General features: G+C 43.4%; 1 protein-coding gene across 1 annotated transcript in view; it reads left to right on the top strand.

The window, feature by feature from the left end:
• greb1l (GREB1 like retinoic acid receptor coactivator) overlaps positions 1-14,374 on the top strand; it is a 436,507-nt gene extending 422,133 nt beyond the window's left edge. The window contains exons 30-34 of the mRNA XM_085992812.1: positions 63-290; positions 8,008-8,149; positions 10,977-11,177; positions 11,970-12,108; positions 12,998-14,374. Coding sequence (XP_085848938.1) covers positions 63-290; positions 8,008-8,149; positions 10,977-11,177; positions 11,970-12,108; positions 12,998-13,161 — 874 coding nt within the window. The 3' untranslated portion in view covers positions 13,162-14,374. The remainder of the gene's footprint in view (positions 1-62; positions 291-8,007; positions 8,150-10,976; positions 11,178-11,969; positions 12,109-12,997) is intronic.
• The last annotated feature ends 439 nt before the right edge of the window (positions 14,375-14,813 follow it).

The raw sequence follows: 14,813 nt of genomic DNA, 5'->3' as shown, positions 1-14,813 counted from the left end.
ATGTGGATGTGTGAAATGATACGGCCCGCTACAAACAATTGACTAACATTTCTTTTAAACAGTGAAACAAAAGAGCCCACAGTTTCCACAAAGAATGTTTCTTTGAAGACTGTAATGCAGCACATTGAAGCTACACCAAAGATTACTCATTACGCGCTCTGTGGGATTCAGAAATGGAACAGCAAGCTGAATGCTAGCAAACTGAGGACACCATTCTCTCGCTGTCACATACATGACTTTATATTGCTGAATGTTGACCTGACACAGAATGTACAGTATGATCTGAACAGGTAAGTTTCACAAAATGAGCAGAAGTAATATGCTGAGTCCAACATTCAACAAAATTTGTGTCTGGTAACCTGCTCATGAAGACACTAGGAGGATTACTGGCTCATTCAATAGAAGGGTTTATTCGAACTCCCACTTGGACTGCATACTATAAGGCCCAATTTTAACTCGGGCAGGAGTTGGGCTGGCAGGTGGAGACTGAGGTGGAGAGCAAACCAGCGTGAGGCTGGGACGATTTTAAGTTCTGGGTCTCATCTGCATGCCTCCGATAAGTTGCCTGCTTGAAACCTCAGGAAGTGGCAGCTTGCTGGCGGGTGGGAGTGGATTGCCGGCTAGAAAGATGGAACGGTCTCTGGCACTCATGTAAGTTGTGGAGAAGGTGTTTTGGGGGAGCCCAGGCAGGGCAGGGGAGATCTAAACTTTCCTTATGGACCTTGAGGAATCCAGGCCCCACAAGAAAAGTAAAGAAAATGAACTGCTTGGCTCTCTTCCGGCCCCGACTCCTCTTTCTGCTAGGTTTACCCGACGGGAAAGCCACAACAGCTTCCCTGCTCAGGCCACTAGTTAAAATAGCAGTTGGGCCCCGATGACGTCATCAGAGCCTGATTTTTTTTAATTTAAAGAAGGCCTCTGCCGGACACTGAAAGCAATTAAAATACCCCCTAGTGAAATCAGCTAGCTCAGGACAGACTGGGAATTAAACCTGGACCCTATCATTTAAGCAGTTTAGTTCTATATTGAGTATTGTCTTTACCCACTGGACCATAGAGGAAACTGCAGGCATTTGACTTTTTAGAAGAAATATAATAAAGTTCCCAATATATCACTGTAGAGAAAAACAGTAAATGCTGGAAATATTCAGTAGGCCAGGTAGCATCTGTGGAGAAAGAAACAGAGTTAATGTTTCAGGTCGATGACCTTTTCTCATAGTAGAATTTGATTCAAGATGACTCTTGTTATCTCTTTTGCATTGGTTACTTAACAAATTAAGAAAAATTCAATAGATTTTCACCACATGAAGTAAAAATAGGTGTCATAGAAAAAGGGGTAGGCCATGCGGCCCCCTTGAGCCTGTGCTGCCATTCAGTTAGATCTTGGCTAACCTGTACCTCAACTCCATTTACCCACCTTTACTCCATATCCCTTGATACCTTACCTGACAAAGATCTATCAATTTCAGTCTTGAAAATTTCAATTGACCACAGAAATCCACAGCCTCTTGGGGGAGTGAGTTCCAGATTGTCAATACACTTTTTGTGAAAATGTTCTTCCTGATTTCACTCCTAAAATCCAATTTTAAGTTTATGCCCTCTTGCTCCACAAAATCAGCTGTGGCTCAGTTGGTAGCACACTCGCCTCTGAGTCAGAAGGTTGTGGGTTCATAGTCCCACTCCAGGGACTTGAGCACATAAAGCTAGGTTGACACTCCAGTGCAGTGCTGAGGGAGTGCTGCACTTGCTCTTTCAGGTGGACGTAAAAGGATCCCATGGCACTATTTCGAAGAAGCGCAGGGGAGTTATCCCCAGTGTCCTGACCAATATTTATCCCTCAATCAACATAACAAAAACAGATTATCTGGTCATTATCACATTGCTGTTTGTGGGACCTTGCTGTGTGCAAATTGGCTGCCGCATTTCCCACATTACAACAGTGACTCCACTTCAAAAAGTATTTCATTGGCTGTAAAGCACTTTGAGACATCCGGTGGTCGTGAAAGGCGCTATATAAATGCAAGTCCTTTTTGCTCTAAATTCCGCACAAGAGGAAATCATTTCCTTGTATTGTCCCTATTGAATCACGTAATCATTTTAAATGCCTCAATTAGATCACCCCTCAACCTTCTAAACCCAAGGGAATACAACCCAAGTTTATGCAACTTGTCCTCATAATTTAGTCCTTTAAACCTTGGTAGCATTCTGGTGAATCTGCACTGTAAAGGCCAATATATCTTTGCTGAGGATCAGTGCATTATTTCCTCACTTTTGAATTCCAATCCCTTTAAGATAAGGATCTACATTCCATTAGCAGTATTGATTACTTTTTTGTGCACTAGCTTTTAGTGATTTGTGTACATGGACACCTAAATCCCTTTGCTCCTCACAGCTCCTATTCACCCACCATTAAGAAAATATTCTGATTTGTCATTCTCAGATCCAAAGTACATTCTAGAAATTCATTGCCTTTGTTACTTGAGCTGTTCTGCTTCTTCCAGTTCGTGTGAATATTGATAGCTCCCATTCTGCTTTTGTCTCATTGTACGATGTAAGAAAAGTGTTGTTGATTGCTCTGGTGGAGTTCCAAATGGCAAAGCACCTTTTCAATTTAAATTAATTTTCAGTGTTAACTCAATAGCTCAAGCTGTTCTATAGGTTTGCACCAGGTGTAAAGTTTAAACCTATCACACTGTGTGGAACACTTCTAGATTGGACACTCCCTATAATGAAAGATTACCATTTTGTTCTTTAGTGTCAGCGCAATACTTCTGAGGTCTTACTTCTAATAGTAATACTGTTTCTCATTTGAAATACGTCATTATATTAGCAAAACGTATTTCTGCTCTTAAAATCTTAAGTGTCTGAAAATGGTGCATCCATTCACAGTACTTCCAGCGGTTAAGTAATTCACTATGTAAGACAATGCTAGCCTCACTGTTGCAGCTGTACTCAGTGCTTGCAGAAAATCATAGCCTTAGGGCTAGATTTTCAGTTGCTTGCGCCAGCAGTTAGCGCCTTAAGAGGAGTGATTTTCGGGCGCTATGCGTGTAGCGCCCGGGCGCAGCGCAGTTTGCGCCCCGCCCCAAATTAAGTTGCCCGTTAGCGCCGGCGCAAAGTTTAGCGGCCGCCCGGATGCGCGCGCAGAAAATGACGTCACATCCTCGTGCAACGCCCTTTGGCCGCCCCGAATCCAAACTTCAGTCGGACCGCCCCATTGTGCGGCTGCCGTCCAGAGCGTTTGTAAAATGGAACGCAACACACCCTGGGGAGCGCAAATTAAAGGGCACTCCTCCTGCACTATAAAAGGCAGTCTGCATGTGTTGTGTGGAAGGATCCAGTGTGTTGTTGTGAACGGTGTATTTATGTCCTCCTCCTCCTCCTCCTCCTCCCCCCGAGCTCGGGTGTTGCGCTCTGCACCGCCGGCTTAGCGCCTAAAGATAGTAGTGGAACGCCTCTTTTAGCGCTCCACCAACCTCTTAGGGCGAAGCCACTGAATTTCCGGCAACGGGGCGCTACTGTGGGGCGGGCGCTAACTTCGGGCGGGCGCTAAGGTTAGCGCCCCAAAACTGTCTATACTGAAAATCTAGCCCTTAGAGTTATACAGCATAGAAAGAGGCCCTTCGGCCCATCGTGTCTGCGCCAGCCATCAAGCCCTGTCTATTCTAATCCCATTTTCCAACACTTGGTCCGTAGCCTTGTATGCTATGGCGTTTCAAGTGCTCATCTAAATGCTTCTTGAATGTTGTGAGGGTTCCTGCCTCTACCACCTTTTCAGGCAGTGAGTTCCAGATTCCAACCACCCTCTGGGTGAAAAGGTTTTTCCTCAAATCCCCTCTAAACCTCCTGCCCCTTACCTTGAAACTATGCCCCCTGGTTATTGATCCCTCTACTAAGGGGAAAAGTTCCTTTCTATCTACCCTATCTATGCCCCTCATAATTTTGTACACCTCAATCAGGTCCCCCCTCAGCCTTCTCTGCTCTAAGGAAAACAACCCCAGCCTGTCCAGTCTCTCTTCATAGCTGAAACGCTCCAGCCCAGGTAACATCCTGATGAATCTCCTCAGCACCCTCGCCAATGAAATCACATCCTTCCTATAGTATGGCGACCAGAACTGCACACAGTATTCCAGCTGTGGTCTAACTAGCGTTTTGTACAGCTCCATCATAACCTCCCTGCTCTTCTATTCTATGCCTCAGCTAATGAAGGCAAGTATCCCATATGCCTTCTTAACCACCTTATCCACCTGTCCTGCTGCCTTCAGGGATCTATATACATGCACACCAAGGTTCCTCTGTCCTTCCTAGGGTCCTACCATTCATTATGTATCCCCTTGCCTTGTTAGTCCTCCCAAAATGCATCACCTCACACTTTTCAGGGTTAAATTCCATTTGCCACTGTTCTGCCCATCTGACAAACCCATCTATATCGTCCTGTAGCCTGCGGCTTCCCTCCTCGCGATTTACCACTCCACCAATTTTCGTGTCATCTGCGAATTTACTGATCATACTTCCTACATTCATAGCTAAATCATTAATGTACACTACAAACACCAAGCGACCCAGCACCGATCCCTGCGGTACACCACTGGACACAGGCTTCCAGTCACAATAACAACCTTCGACCATCACCCTCTGCCTCCTGCCATTAAGCCAATTTTGGATCCAATGTGCCAAATTGCCCTGGATCCCATGGGCTCTTACCTTCTTGACCAGTCTCCCATGCGGGACTTTGTCAAAAGCCTTACTGAAGTCCATGTAGACCGCATCAACTGCACTACCCTCATCCACACACCTAGTCACCCCCTTGAAAAATTCTATCAAATTGGTTAGACATGATCTGCCCCTGACAAAGCCATGCTGACTATCCTTGATTAATCCTTGCTTCTCCAAGTGGAGACTAATTCTGTCCCTCAGAATTTTTTCCAATAATTTCCCTACCACTGATGTTAGGCTCACTGGCCTGTAATTCCCTGGTTTATCTCTACTACCCTTCTTGAATAATGGTACTACGTTAGCTATCCTCCAGTCCTCTGGCACCTCCCCTGTGGCTAGAGAGGTTCTGAAAATTTGTGTCAGAGCCCCTGCAATCTCCTCCCTTGCCTCACACAGTAGCCTGGGATACATCTTGTCTGGGCCTGGGGATTTATCCACTTTTAAGCCCGCTAAAACCATTAGTTCCTCCTCCCTCTCAATGCTAATTTGTTCAAGTATATCACAATCCCCTTGCCTGATTTCTGTGCCTACATCGTCCTTCTCCATAGTGAACACAGATGCAAAATATTCATTTAAAACCTCACCTACATCTTCTGGCTCTACACACAGATTGCCACTTTGGTCCCTAATGGGTCTTACTCTTTCCCTAGTTATCTTCTTGCCCTTAATATACTTATAAAAAACCTTGAGATTTTCCTTTATTTTGCCCGCCAGTGTCATTTCATGCCCCCTCTTCGCTCTCCTATTTCTTTTTTAGGTACACCCCTGCACTTCCTATACTCCTCTACGGCTTCCACTGTTTTTAGTCCTTTGTATCTGCCAAAAGCCTCCCTTTTTTTCCTAATCCATTCTTGTATATTCCTTGACATCCAGGGTTCCCTGGACTTATTGGTCCCACCCTTGACCTTTACGGGAACATGTTGGCGCTGTACTCTCTCTATTTCCTTTCTGCTGGCTCAAAAAGCTCTCCTGGATGCACTTTAAGAATTCCGCACCCTCTAAGCCTTTCACACTCTGACTAGCCCATTTAATATTGGGGAAGTTGAAATCCCCTACTATTATTACCCTATTATTTCTACACTTCTCTGAGATTTGCCTACATATCTGTTCCTCTATCTCCCCCTGATTGTTTGGGGGCCTATAGTAGACTCACAGCAAAGTGCTTGCCCCCTTTTTGTTTTTAAGTTCTACCCATATGGCCTCATTAGAGGAACCTGCTAAGATATCAACCCTCCTTACTGCAGTAATTGACTCCTTGATTAATATTGCAACACCCCCTCCTCTTTTACACCCCCTTCTCTCTCGCCTGAAGATTCTATACCCCGGAATATTGAGCTGCTAGTCCTGCCCCTCCCTCAACTATGTCTCTGTGATAGCAACTATATCACACTCCCATGTGTTCATCAACACCTTCAATTCATCTGCCTTACTCGCAAGACTCCTTGCATTAAAATAAATGCCATCCAGCCTTGTCATACTCCCTTGTGACGTTACATATTTGCTTTGCCTTCCAAACTGACTTGTTTTTTCCTCTATATTTGACTGTGCATCACCCCCTACTATAGCTCCACTCCGTATCCCATCCCCCTGCCAAATTAGTTTAAACACCCCCCCGCCCCCTCAACAGCACTAGCAAACCTCCCCGCAAGGATGTTGGTCCCGTTCCAGTTCAGATGCAACCCGTCCGACTTGTACAGGTCCCACCTTCCCCAGAAACAGACCCAGTGATCCAGGAAACTAAAGCCCTCCCTCCTGCACCAACTCTTTAGCCACGCATTCATCTGCTCTATCCTCCTATTCCCATACTCACTAGCACGTGACACCGGGAGTAATCCAGAGATTACAACCTTTGAGGTCCTGCTTTTTAATCTGCTACCTAGCTCCCTCAATTCTTGTTGCAGGACCTCGTCCCTCTTTCTACCTATGTCGTTGGTACCAATGTGAACCACAACCTCTGACTGTTCGCCCTCCCCCTTCAGAATGCCCTGCAGCCGTTCAGTGACATCCTTGACCCTGGCACCAGGGAGGCAACATACCATCCCGGAGTCACGTCTGCGGCTGCAGAAACGCCTGTCTGCACCTCTCACTATTGAGTCTCCTACCACTATTGCCCTTCTACTCTTACTCCTCCCCACTTGTGCAGCTGAGCCACCCACAGTGCCGTGAACTTAGCTCTGGCTGCACTCCCCAGAGGAACCATCACTTTCAAAGTTTTCCAACACAGAAAAACGGTTGCTGAGTGAGATGCACTCTGGGGCTTTCCTGACTACCTGCCTGTCCCCCTACTTCTGACTGGTGGTCACCCATTCCCTCCCTGACTGCACTTTCTTAAGTTGCGGGGTGACCACGTCTAAAAACGTGCTACCCATGTAACTCTCAGCCTCGCGGATACACCGCAGTGCCTCCAGCTGACGCTCGAGCTCCGAAAACCGGATCTCAAGTTGGCCAAACCGTTGGCACTTACTGCACATGTGGTCATCCTGACTGTAAGAAGCGTCTAGGAATTCCCATATGCTGCAGGCCTTGCAACTGAGGTCCCGTGCCATACTTTTAATTAAAAAACTCTTACCTCAAATTTAAACTCTCGGATTCTCACCCTCCCGAACTACCTTAACTATGAACTACCTTAAAAGAAATAAACTTAAAATTAAAGAAAAAAAAGCACTCACCCACTACTCACCCAGCTTCGTCCCCTGCGCCGGCGTCACTTTCTGTACTGTGACGTCACTCTCAAACTCTGCCGCTGCTCGACTGGGCCTGAAAATCACCAAACTTTATTTTCTTCCACAGCCGCTGCTCCCTCGCAGGTCCGCTGCTGCCGCTGTGGCGACATCACTGTGCCAGTATATGCCAGCCACAGACAATAATCCTTATCCCTGAAATCCAACCTCCTCCACTAACTTTAGCCTTCCTTCTCGTGTCCATAAACATTCTTTCTAGATTGGGGGGGAGGGGAGGGGACGAGTCAGACTTTCCTTTGTTAGCTTTCTTTTTTATAAGGACTGATATTTTGGGGGAAGCCTGATCATGTATGGTAGAGCAACTGTCTCACAACCAGATTATTTTGTCTTTGAATTCTGGAGCTGGCTGACAAAAAGCCATAGACAGGAATAATGAAATGAAAAAAACGATGGAGTAAGTTTGCAACTGAAGCCCTTTAGCCCATTAGAAAGAGGCTTGATTATGCAGAACTCTGTAGCTCAGTTTGTATCCTTGTACACAGACTTTTACTGTGAGTGGCACTTGTGTAGAGAGAAAAAATAAGGAATTAAAACATTCTTGTTTCTAATAGGTATACCTGTGAAGACATTGACTTCAACCTACGAACAAATAGCAGTGGTTTACTCCTTTGTCGATTCAATCACTTTAGTCTCATGAAAAAATACATCCAGGTTGGAGGACATAAAGATTTTGTTATAAAACCCAAGATCATGGTAAGGAATATCCTGTGATACTAAGTTTTATGGATACACACTTGATCCTAAACAAGAATGTAATTCACATGATATTGAACCTCTCGCAAGAGGTTACAGTGAATAACCTCGATGTGCCATGTAAAGTTAAAAGAAAAGTTTTTTAAAAATTAGATTTTAAATTTTACATTTTTAATATTTAAATTAATTTAAAACAACTGCCCAATATTTGTAATAAAAACAGAAAATGCTGGAAATTACAGCCTGTTTTAAATTAGAACAAAAGCAAAATACTGCGGAAATACTGGAAATCTGAAATATAAACAAAAAATGCTGGAAATATTCAGCAGGTCAGGCAGCATCTGTGGAGAGAGAAACAGAGTTAACGTTTCAGGTCGATGACCCTTCGTCATCCCTGATATTTGTGTTGGAATTACTCTTATTTTTTCTTTGTTTGGAATGGAAACAAGGGAAAGCTCCATGATTGCAGGAATAGTTCACTGTACCTATTTAGTGTTTTTCCATATGGCTGAATTTTTTAAATTAAAATACTCGTTTTCTAAAAAAGATTTTGGTGACCATTTTTCCTCAATCCTTAAGATAATTTTGTTTGTAAAGCACCTCACATTTTAGCAGTGGTACCCAACATATCCATGTACTCAGCAGATCCTCAACAATTCTGCAGACTTTGCCACTCCTACTTGCCAATCGTCCAGGAAAGTTGCTTCAACTTGCTAAAGATCAACAGGACAGAGATTAACAAGAACACCTGCTGCAATCATGCAGCATAGGGACAGCACTACCAATGAGTGGCAAGATCGCCACTGCCCTTATGTGTTATGCCTATGACTCATTTTCAGTTAGCACTGCAATATCAGTTACTGCACTGCACAAATACGCATCAAACAGGTGACTGATACATTTTATTTCCTTTTCCACTGAACACTGACATGTTTGTTCAATGTCACCATATTGCCACCATTTCCCAAATGCAAAGCGTCACTGCTGCCATGAATACAATCTCTGAGTGCTGCGAAGTCTAAAAGCATGGCAAAACTTCTATTGTACGTTGAATCTTGACTGCTGAAGGTAGGCATGAAATGCAATGAAAGAGCTGTAAGGTTAGAAGCATATGGGCAAGCAGTAAATGTGGAATTGATTGACATGCTTTATAACATGCACCATCCATGTGTTACATAATCTTACCGTGCCATATCCCTAAAGTGTGCCATCTTCTCCCACCTCTGTTTCCAGGTACTGTAGAGAATATTCAGTCTGGATGCCACCTCGTGCCAGGCATGGTACATTGCTCTCCTCCTGGGAGAGTGCCTTGAAGTGTAAATTAGGACAAGCCTCCCCACACCCACCTCACGCATTGACATTTATTTCACTTTCATCTTCCTTTTTGCCTGACAGTTCTTTCCTCCCATAAAACTTGAAAATGCTGACAAATATTTTAAAAACGAATTTCAGCTTTTCTAAAGGCTGGGGGAATTTTTGTGTGTCCCCCCCCCCCCGCCCCCCAACATGCGGCTATTTACCTTTAAGTTACCACTACCTTTAATTCTGAGCAGTGGCCCTTTAAGTAGTCTACTCTCAATTCCACAGGCCTCCCTGTAGAACACTTCCTGTGCAAGGCTCAGGCTGCGGAGGAGCATATTAAAATGATTTAAGTCTTCCGTTCTTTCCTTCAACGATAACTAAAAAATTTAAATTCAAGTCTATTCTGAGTTCCAATTAACTATGGAGTAAAATTTACATTTGAGTCAAATAATGTGTCAATGATACTGAAAATACTTGGTATTGTAAATGTGGCTGATCCTAATTGGTTGGTAAAATGTTTAAATCCGAGCTAACTTGCAGATACCTCTACACTTGCAGTTAATGAACTGTTCACAGGTCATTCCTGTTTGACATTACAGATATTCATTCGTCTGCTGCAGCTAAAATCTCTGTATATTTTACTGATTTATTTATGCGTGAGGATTAGGTGCTTAGGCCTAGAAATTCAGTGGCCTGCGCCACCAGTTTGCGCCCAAAGAGGGCTTTTGTGCCACTGTGCAAACCTACCGCGATATTTAGCGGGGCGCTAATGGCGGCGTTAGCCATTAGCGCTGTGCCGCCACCGATGACGTCATCGGTGTGCGCAGCGCCCCGCTATCGCCCCGCTGGCCATATTTGGTTGCGGCCGCCTCCCCCGCGCCGGCCGCAAACAGCGACCGGTACCTGTGCCGGTAGTGGGGCGAGTTAAGGTGGAAGTGCGGCCGGCCGCTTTTTCGGCGGCCGCCTGCCCGCACCTCCGTCCCCGGCCTCCTACAGCCCCCCCCCCCCCCCCCCCCCCGCGGCATTGCTGGCTGTTTCCAGAGAGCCCGGCACTTCTCCTTGGTGCCGGGCTCATTTGCCGGAACTCGCGAGCGGGGATCGCGCTGCGGCCGGCTTCCACTTGGGGCGCTGAAACTGAATATCCCGCTGGCGCAAGTGGCTCCGCGCGCAGCGGTAATTCCGGCGCCCAGGCGAGCTGGGCGCCCCTAACTGAATTTCTAGGCCTTAGTGTCCAAAAAAAAGAAAGACTTGCATTTATATAGCGCCTTTCACGACCACCAGACATTCCAAAGCGCTTTACAGCCAATGAAGGGGGAAAGGCGGGTGGGGGCGGGATGACAGCGGGTTCCCGAGCCACTGTCAAAATTAACAACTTTCCCACCCAACCTGCCACCGACCGCGCCCGCTACCACCCCGGAAAATTCCAGTCATTGTCTTAGAGCTTTGGACTGATCAATAATAACCTTACAGCAACTCATTTTTCTTCCTGACCTGTTCATTGACAGCCTTGTTTCTTTGCGTACAGGTGAGCGAAAGCCTCAATATGATTTCAGCCTCTCAGTACGTCTGTGCTCCAGACAGTGAAAGCACAATGCTGGCTGCTCCTGCCCAGTTTCTCCTGGAGAAGTTCCTGCAACATGCTAGTTACAAACTCTTTCCTAAAGCTGTACGCAACAGTAAGAATCCAGTGTTAGCCATTGATTGCTACATGAACCTGGGTCCTGAGGTGAGCCTTTGCTTAAATAGATTACTGCAATGAACTAGAATGTCAACCATACACACATTCTGAATGTGAGAAGCACATTTCACCACTCTACTAGTAACATTTAGTATGGTTCTTGCTGCTGTACCTGGTTCAAATGATGCTTCAACAAGAAGGAATGTTGAGCAGATACATTATGATAACAGTGTGTTCTGGATGAGATAACAATAAAATAAAATGTGTTTTTCTTAATTTATGTATTTGGAGATGCGGCCTTTGCCAAAAAAGACAGGAGACACTTGATAAGTACCCATTGGTCTATCAGGTCATCATATTCATAAATCCTTCAGAATTGCATTAAGAAAGTAACTCCTGGAGATTGCAGATTTAATTATTTAATATTAACATCTATTTATTAAATTAACACTAACATTAATTAATTTAACCAATCTGTAATGGGTTACTGCCAAGTTTCTTCTGCCTTTTCTTGGAATCCTTCATTTAACATCTTGCTCACATCATTTCTCTTTTATTAATATACATTTTTCAGGCCAGCATTGTAGGTTGGGCGCACTGCTCAGTATAGCTACATTCCAGTTGCACATAACTTCAAAACTGACCTTCTGTTCCCCAGCACTATTGCAATGTTGCTACAAACTTCTGCATCAGTTCTCAGTTTGACAGCAGGTTTATTATTACTTATGAACAACTTAAACTGAAAAATATGGTGGAAAGGTAGCTCAAGTAAATAGTTCTGGCTTATAAGCAAGAACCAGATATTCCTTACACAAACTTTGTTGCTCTTCCCATTCTCAGATTTCTGTGTGTTACGTAAGTTCGCGACCTCACTCAGTTAACATAAAATCCGAGGAGGTGTTGTTCAGTGGACTTCTCCTCTACCTCTGTGACTCATTCGTTGTTGCTGACTTTCTCAAGAAATTCATGTTTCTTAAAGGTAATGGAGCATCAGTTCTCGTCTGTACATTGTTGCTGAATTGGCTTATATGGGATGGCCAGGGAGCTCAACTGTTTGATATTTAACTTTGCCTGCCTCGATTCGATGAGTTTCCTTATTTCTCAGCTAGGATGTTCAGAGGCAGCGCTGTGTGGAAACAAAGTGCTCCATCTTGGAAATAGGCAATGAATATTAGGTCATCCCCTACCAGACAATGCTGCAGTGAAATTGACATTGTTCATGGATAAATCCATTAGGCTGGAGGACAAAGTAACAATTTTTTTGATAAGAAAATATGAAGGTGGAAAGGAAATTACATCCAAATGCTAATATATGATGTAGTGGTTACTTACTGAACAGAGCATTTTGCAGAAAACATATTGTAATTGCTGTGCCTGCTGCCACTTTACTTTTGTAGTTTCACATTTTGTAGTTTCACATTTTTACACTGCATTTATATAAAGGTAGAAAGCCTGCTGCAGGTTAATGGCTGTGCTCTCTAGGCGTTGCACTCTGCCTCCCTGAGGTGTAACATTTGATTTTTGCTCCATGGCCTACCTCTCCAAGCTGCAACAAGTTAGCTTCTCTCTCTTGACTTCTTGCTGCTAGAGAGCAGTATATCATTTCCCTTCAACTGCTGGCACAGCTGCACAGTCAGCCACTCTTGTTTATTCCTCTCCCCTAAAGCCTGACTATACTAATACTGGAAAGTGCTTCAAATGGCAGATAGATTGCAATTACTGGCAGCAGTAGGCCTCTAGCTCTTGTTATGACATGGGAAACAACATTTTATCTTTAGGGTGAGATTGCATAATTTAGAAGATGAGCTTTGAAATAATTGTATTTTGGTGAGATCATAAATTAATATTACTTGCATTTGCAACTAAAGGTGCCACACTTTGTGTGATTTGTCAAGACCGAAGTTCATTACGTCAAACTATCGTACGTCTGGAGTTGGAAGATGAATGGCAGTTCCGGCTGCGTGATGAGTTCCAGACAGCCAGCAGCAGTGATGATAAGCCACTTTATTTTCTTACTGGACGGCATATTTAAACTCACTTCAGATGGCAAGAAACGACAAGCAAGGGTGATGGGTGGCACTAATAACAGTGTGATAGAGCACAATTTATAATTCCAGGAGAAGGGTAAACTGGCACAGTTGTGTAGAGAAAAAAAAATCGGAATTTGTTGATAGTCTGACCACGGTCACTTTAACAAACAATTATATCAGAACAGAGACAAAGTCCTCGGGGATAAGAGAGGGCTACATTCTGAGGCCAGTTTCTTCAATAACTGCAGAAGAGAGTTAATTGTGCGATTTGTGAGGAAAATTTGTGAGGCTTTACATACGACATGGTACATCAACCTATTCAACATGGCAGGAAAAGGCAGTCTGAGCTGCAGAATGTGTTTGTTTTTCTATCATGGGTTTGACCAGTACTGCTTATTTTAAAACATGTCAAAAGTAGACCTGGATCAAAGAAGAGTGAACTACTGTCAACAGAGACACTTCACTAAAAGGAATGGAACCAAAGCAGTGGAGTGAGAGCAATTGATGATTGTATGTTGAAGATTCTCTGCCGTCACTATTCTGACTGTACGTAATTACAGTTAAGCTCAGGGGTTTACAAATAGGTGACAATGGGTTGTCCGTAATTATGCTAACTATTCTCTTAATATTTTTTTTGTTGTTTTTGTAGTGTATGGTTTTATACTTATTTGGTGTAGTACTTAACCGGTCAAAGTTTTTTTTAGAAAGCTCACATATCTCCTGGACATTTTAATCTAAACGTATTACTAGGGTATTTGTAAGATTTCATTACATGATGCTTTCAGTGGGGATATTGCTGTAAATTTTAATGGCATCTGGTCTAGAAACATTTTCTGACTATACACAATGCAGGCCTTTGTTAATTTGTAATTTCATTTAATAGAATTGTCTGTATTCTCTCTTATGTATCCTCCCCAAGACTACTTTTCTATGTATTGCACAGGTAGTTGTATGCTTTATTTACACTTACAGCACCATTGTTTTCATTAGCTCCTAATTTCATGCAAGTAATTATCCATAATACATTGAATCATAGCTTTTGGTAGGCTGAATGTGCCGTCTTGACACTCAGAACATCTACACCTTTTCTATTTTAAATGTTAAAAAGGTAAAAGCTAACTGCTGTTTAGAGGATGGAGGCAATGTGGTTCTCAGTTTTGTACGATACATATATGAAAAGAGTAAATGTGCACTAGTATCACACATCTTATGGTTCCCTGCTGTGTTGCCTGTAATGTGTCATTTAAAAAAAAATTTGTTTTTAAGAGATGGTCTGTAAGTGAATTTAACATTGATTCAGTTGTAATTCATCCTAATTATCACTGTGCTACACCATACCACGTTAACTAATTTTTATACACCTACAGCAGTCCAAGTCTGCAGGAGACCTTTTTATATGATTCATGTATGAAATGAAAGGATAATCTCAACAGTAACTCAAAGACAAAAGAGAAGGATAACAATTGTCTGAAAATTTTAAATTAGTGCCCCCCCAAATTTAATAAACTACACCTGTGCTGAGGATCATAAAATTATAATACAGGTTGGTATTGTGATCTGTCTGAAAGGATAAATGTCATGTGATGTGATTATTTGGTCTGCAACTATTTTACTAGTAGTTATACTTTTGACCAAAGTCTGAATAGTTGATCAT

Source organism: Somniosus microcephalus, chromosome 7, assembly GCF_052327205.1.
Source record: "Somniosus microcephalus isolate GS21.2 chromosome 7, FLI_Smic_1.0, whole genome shotgun sequence".
NCBI lineage: Eukaryota > Metazoa > Chordata > Chondrichthyes > Squaliformes > Somniosidae > Somniosus > Somniosus microcephalus.
Note: the sequence above shows the minus strand (reverse complement) of the source record. Positions and strands in the feature narration are given on the sequence as shown.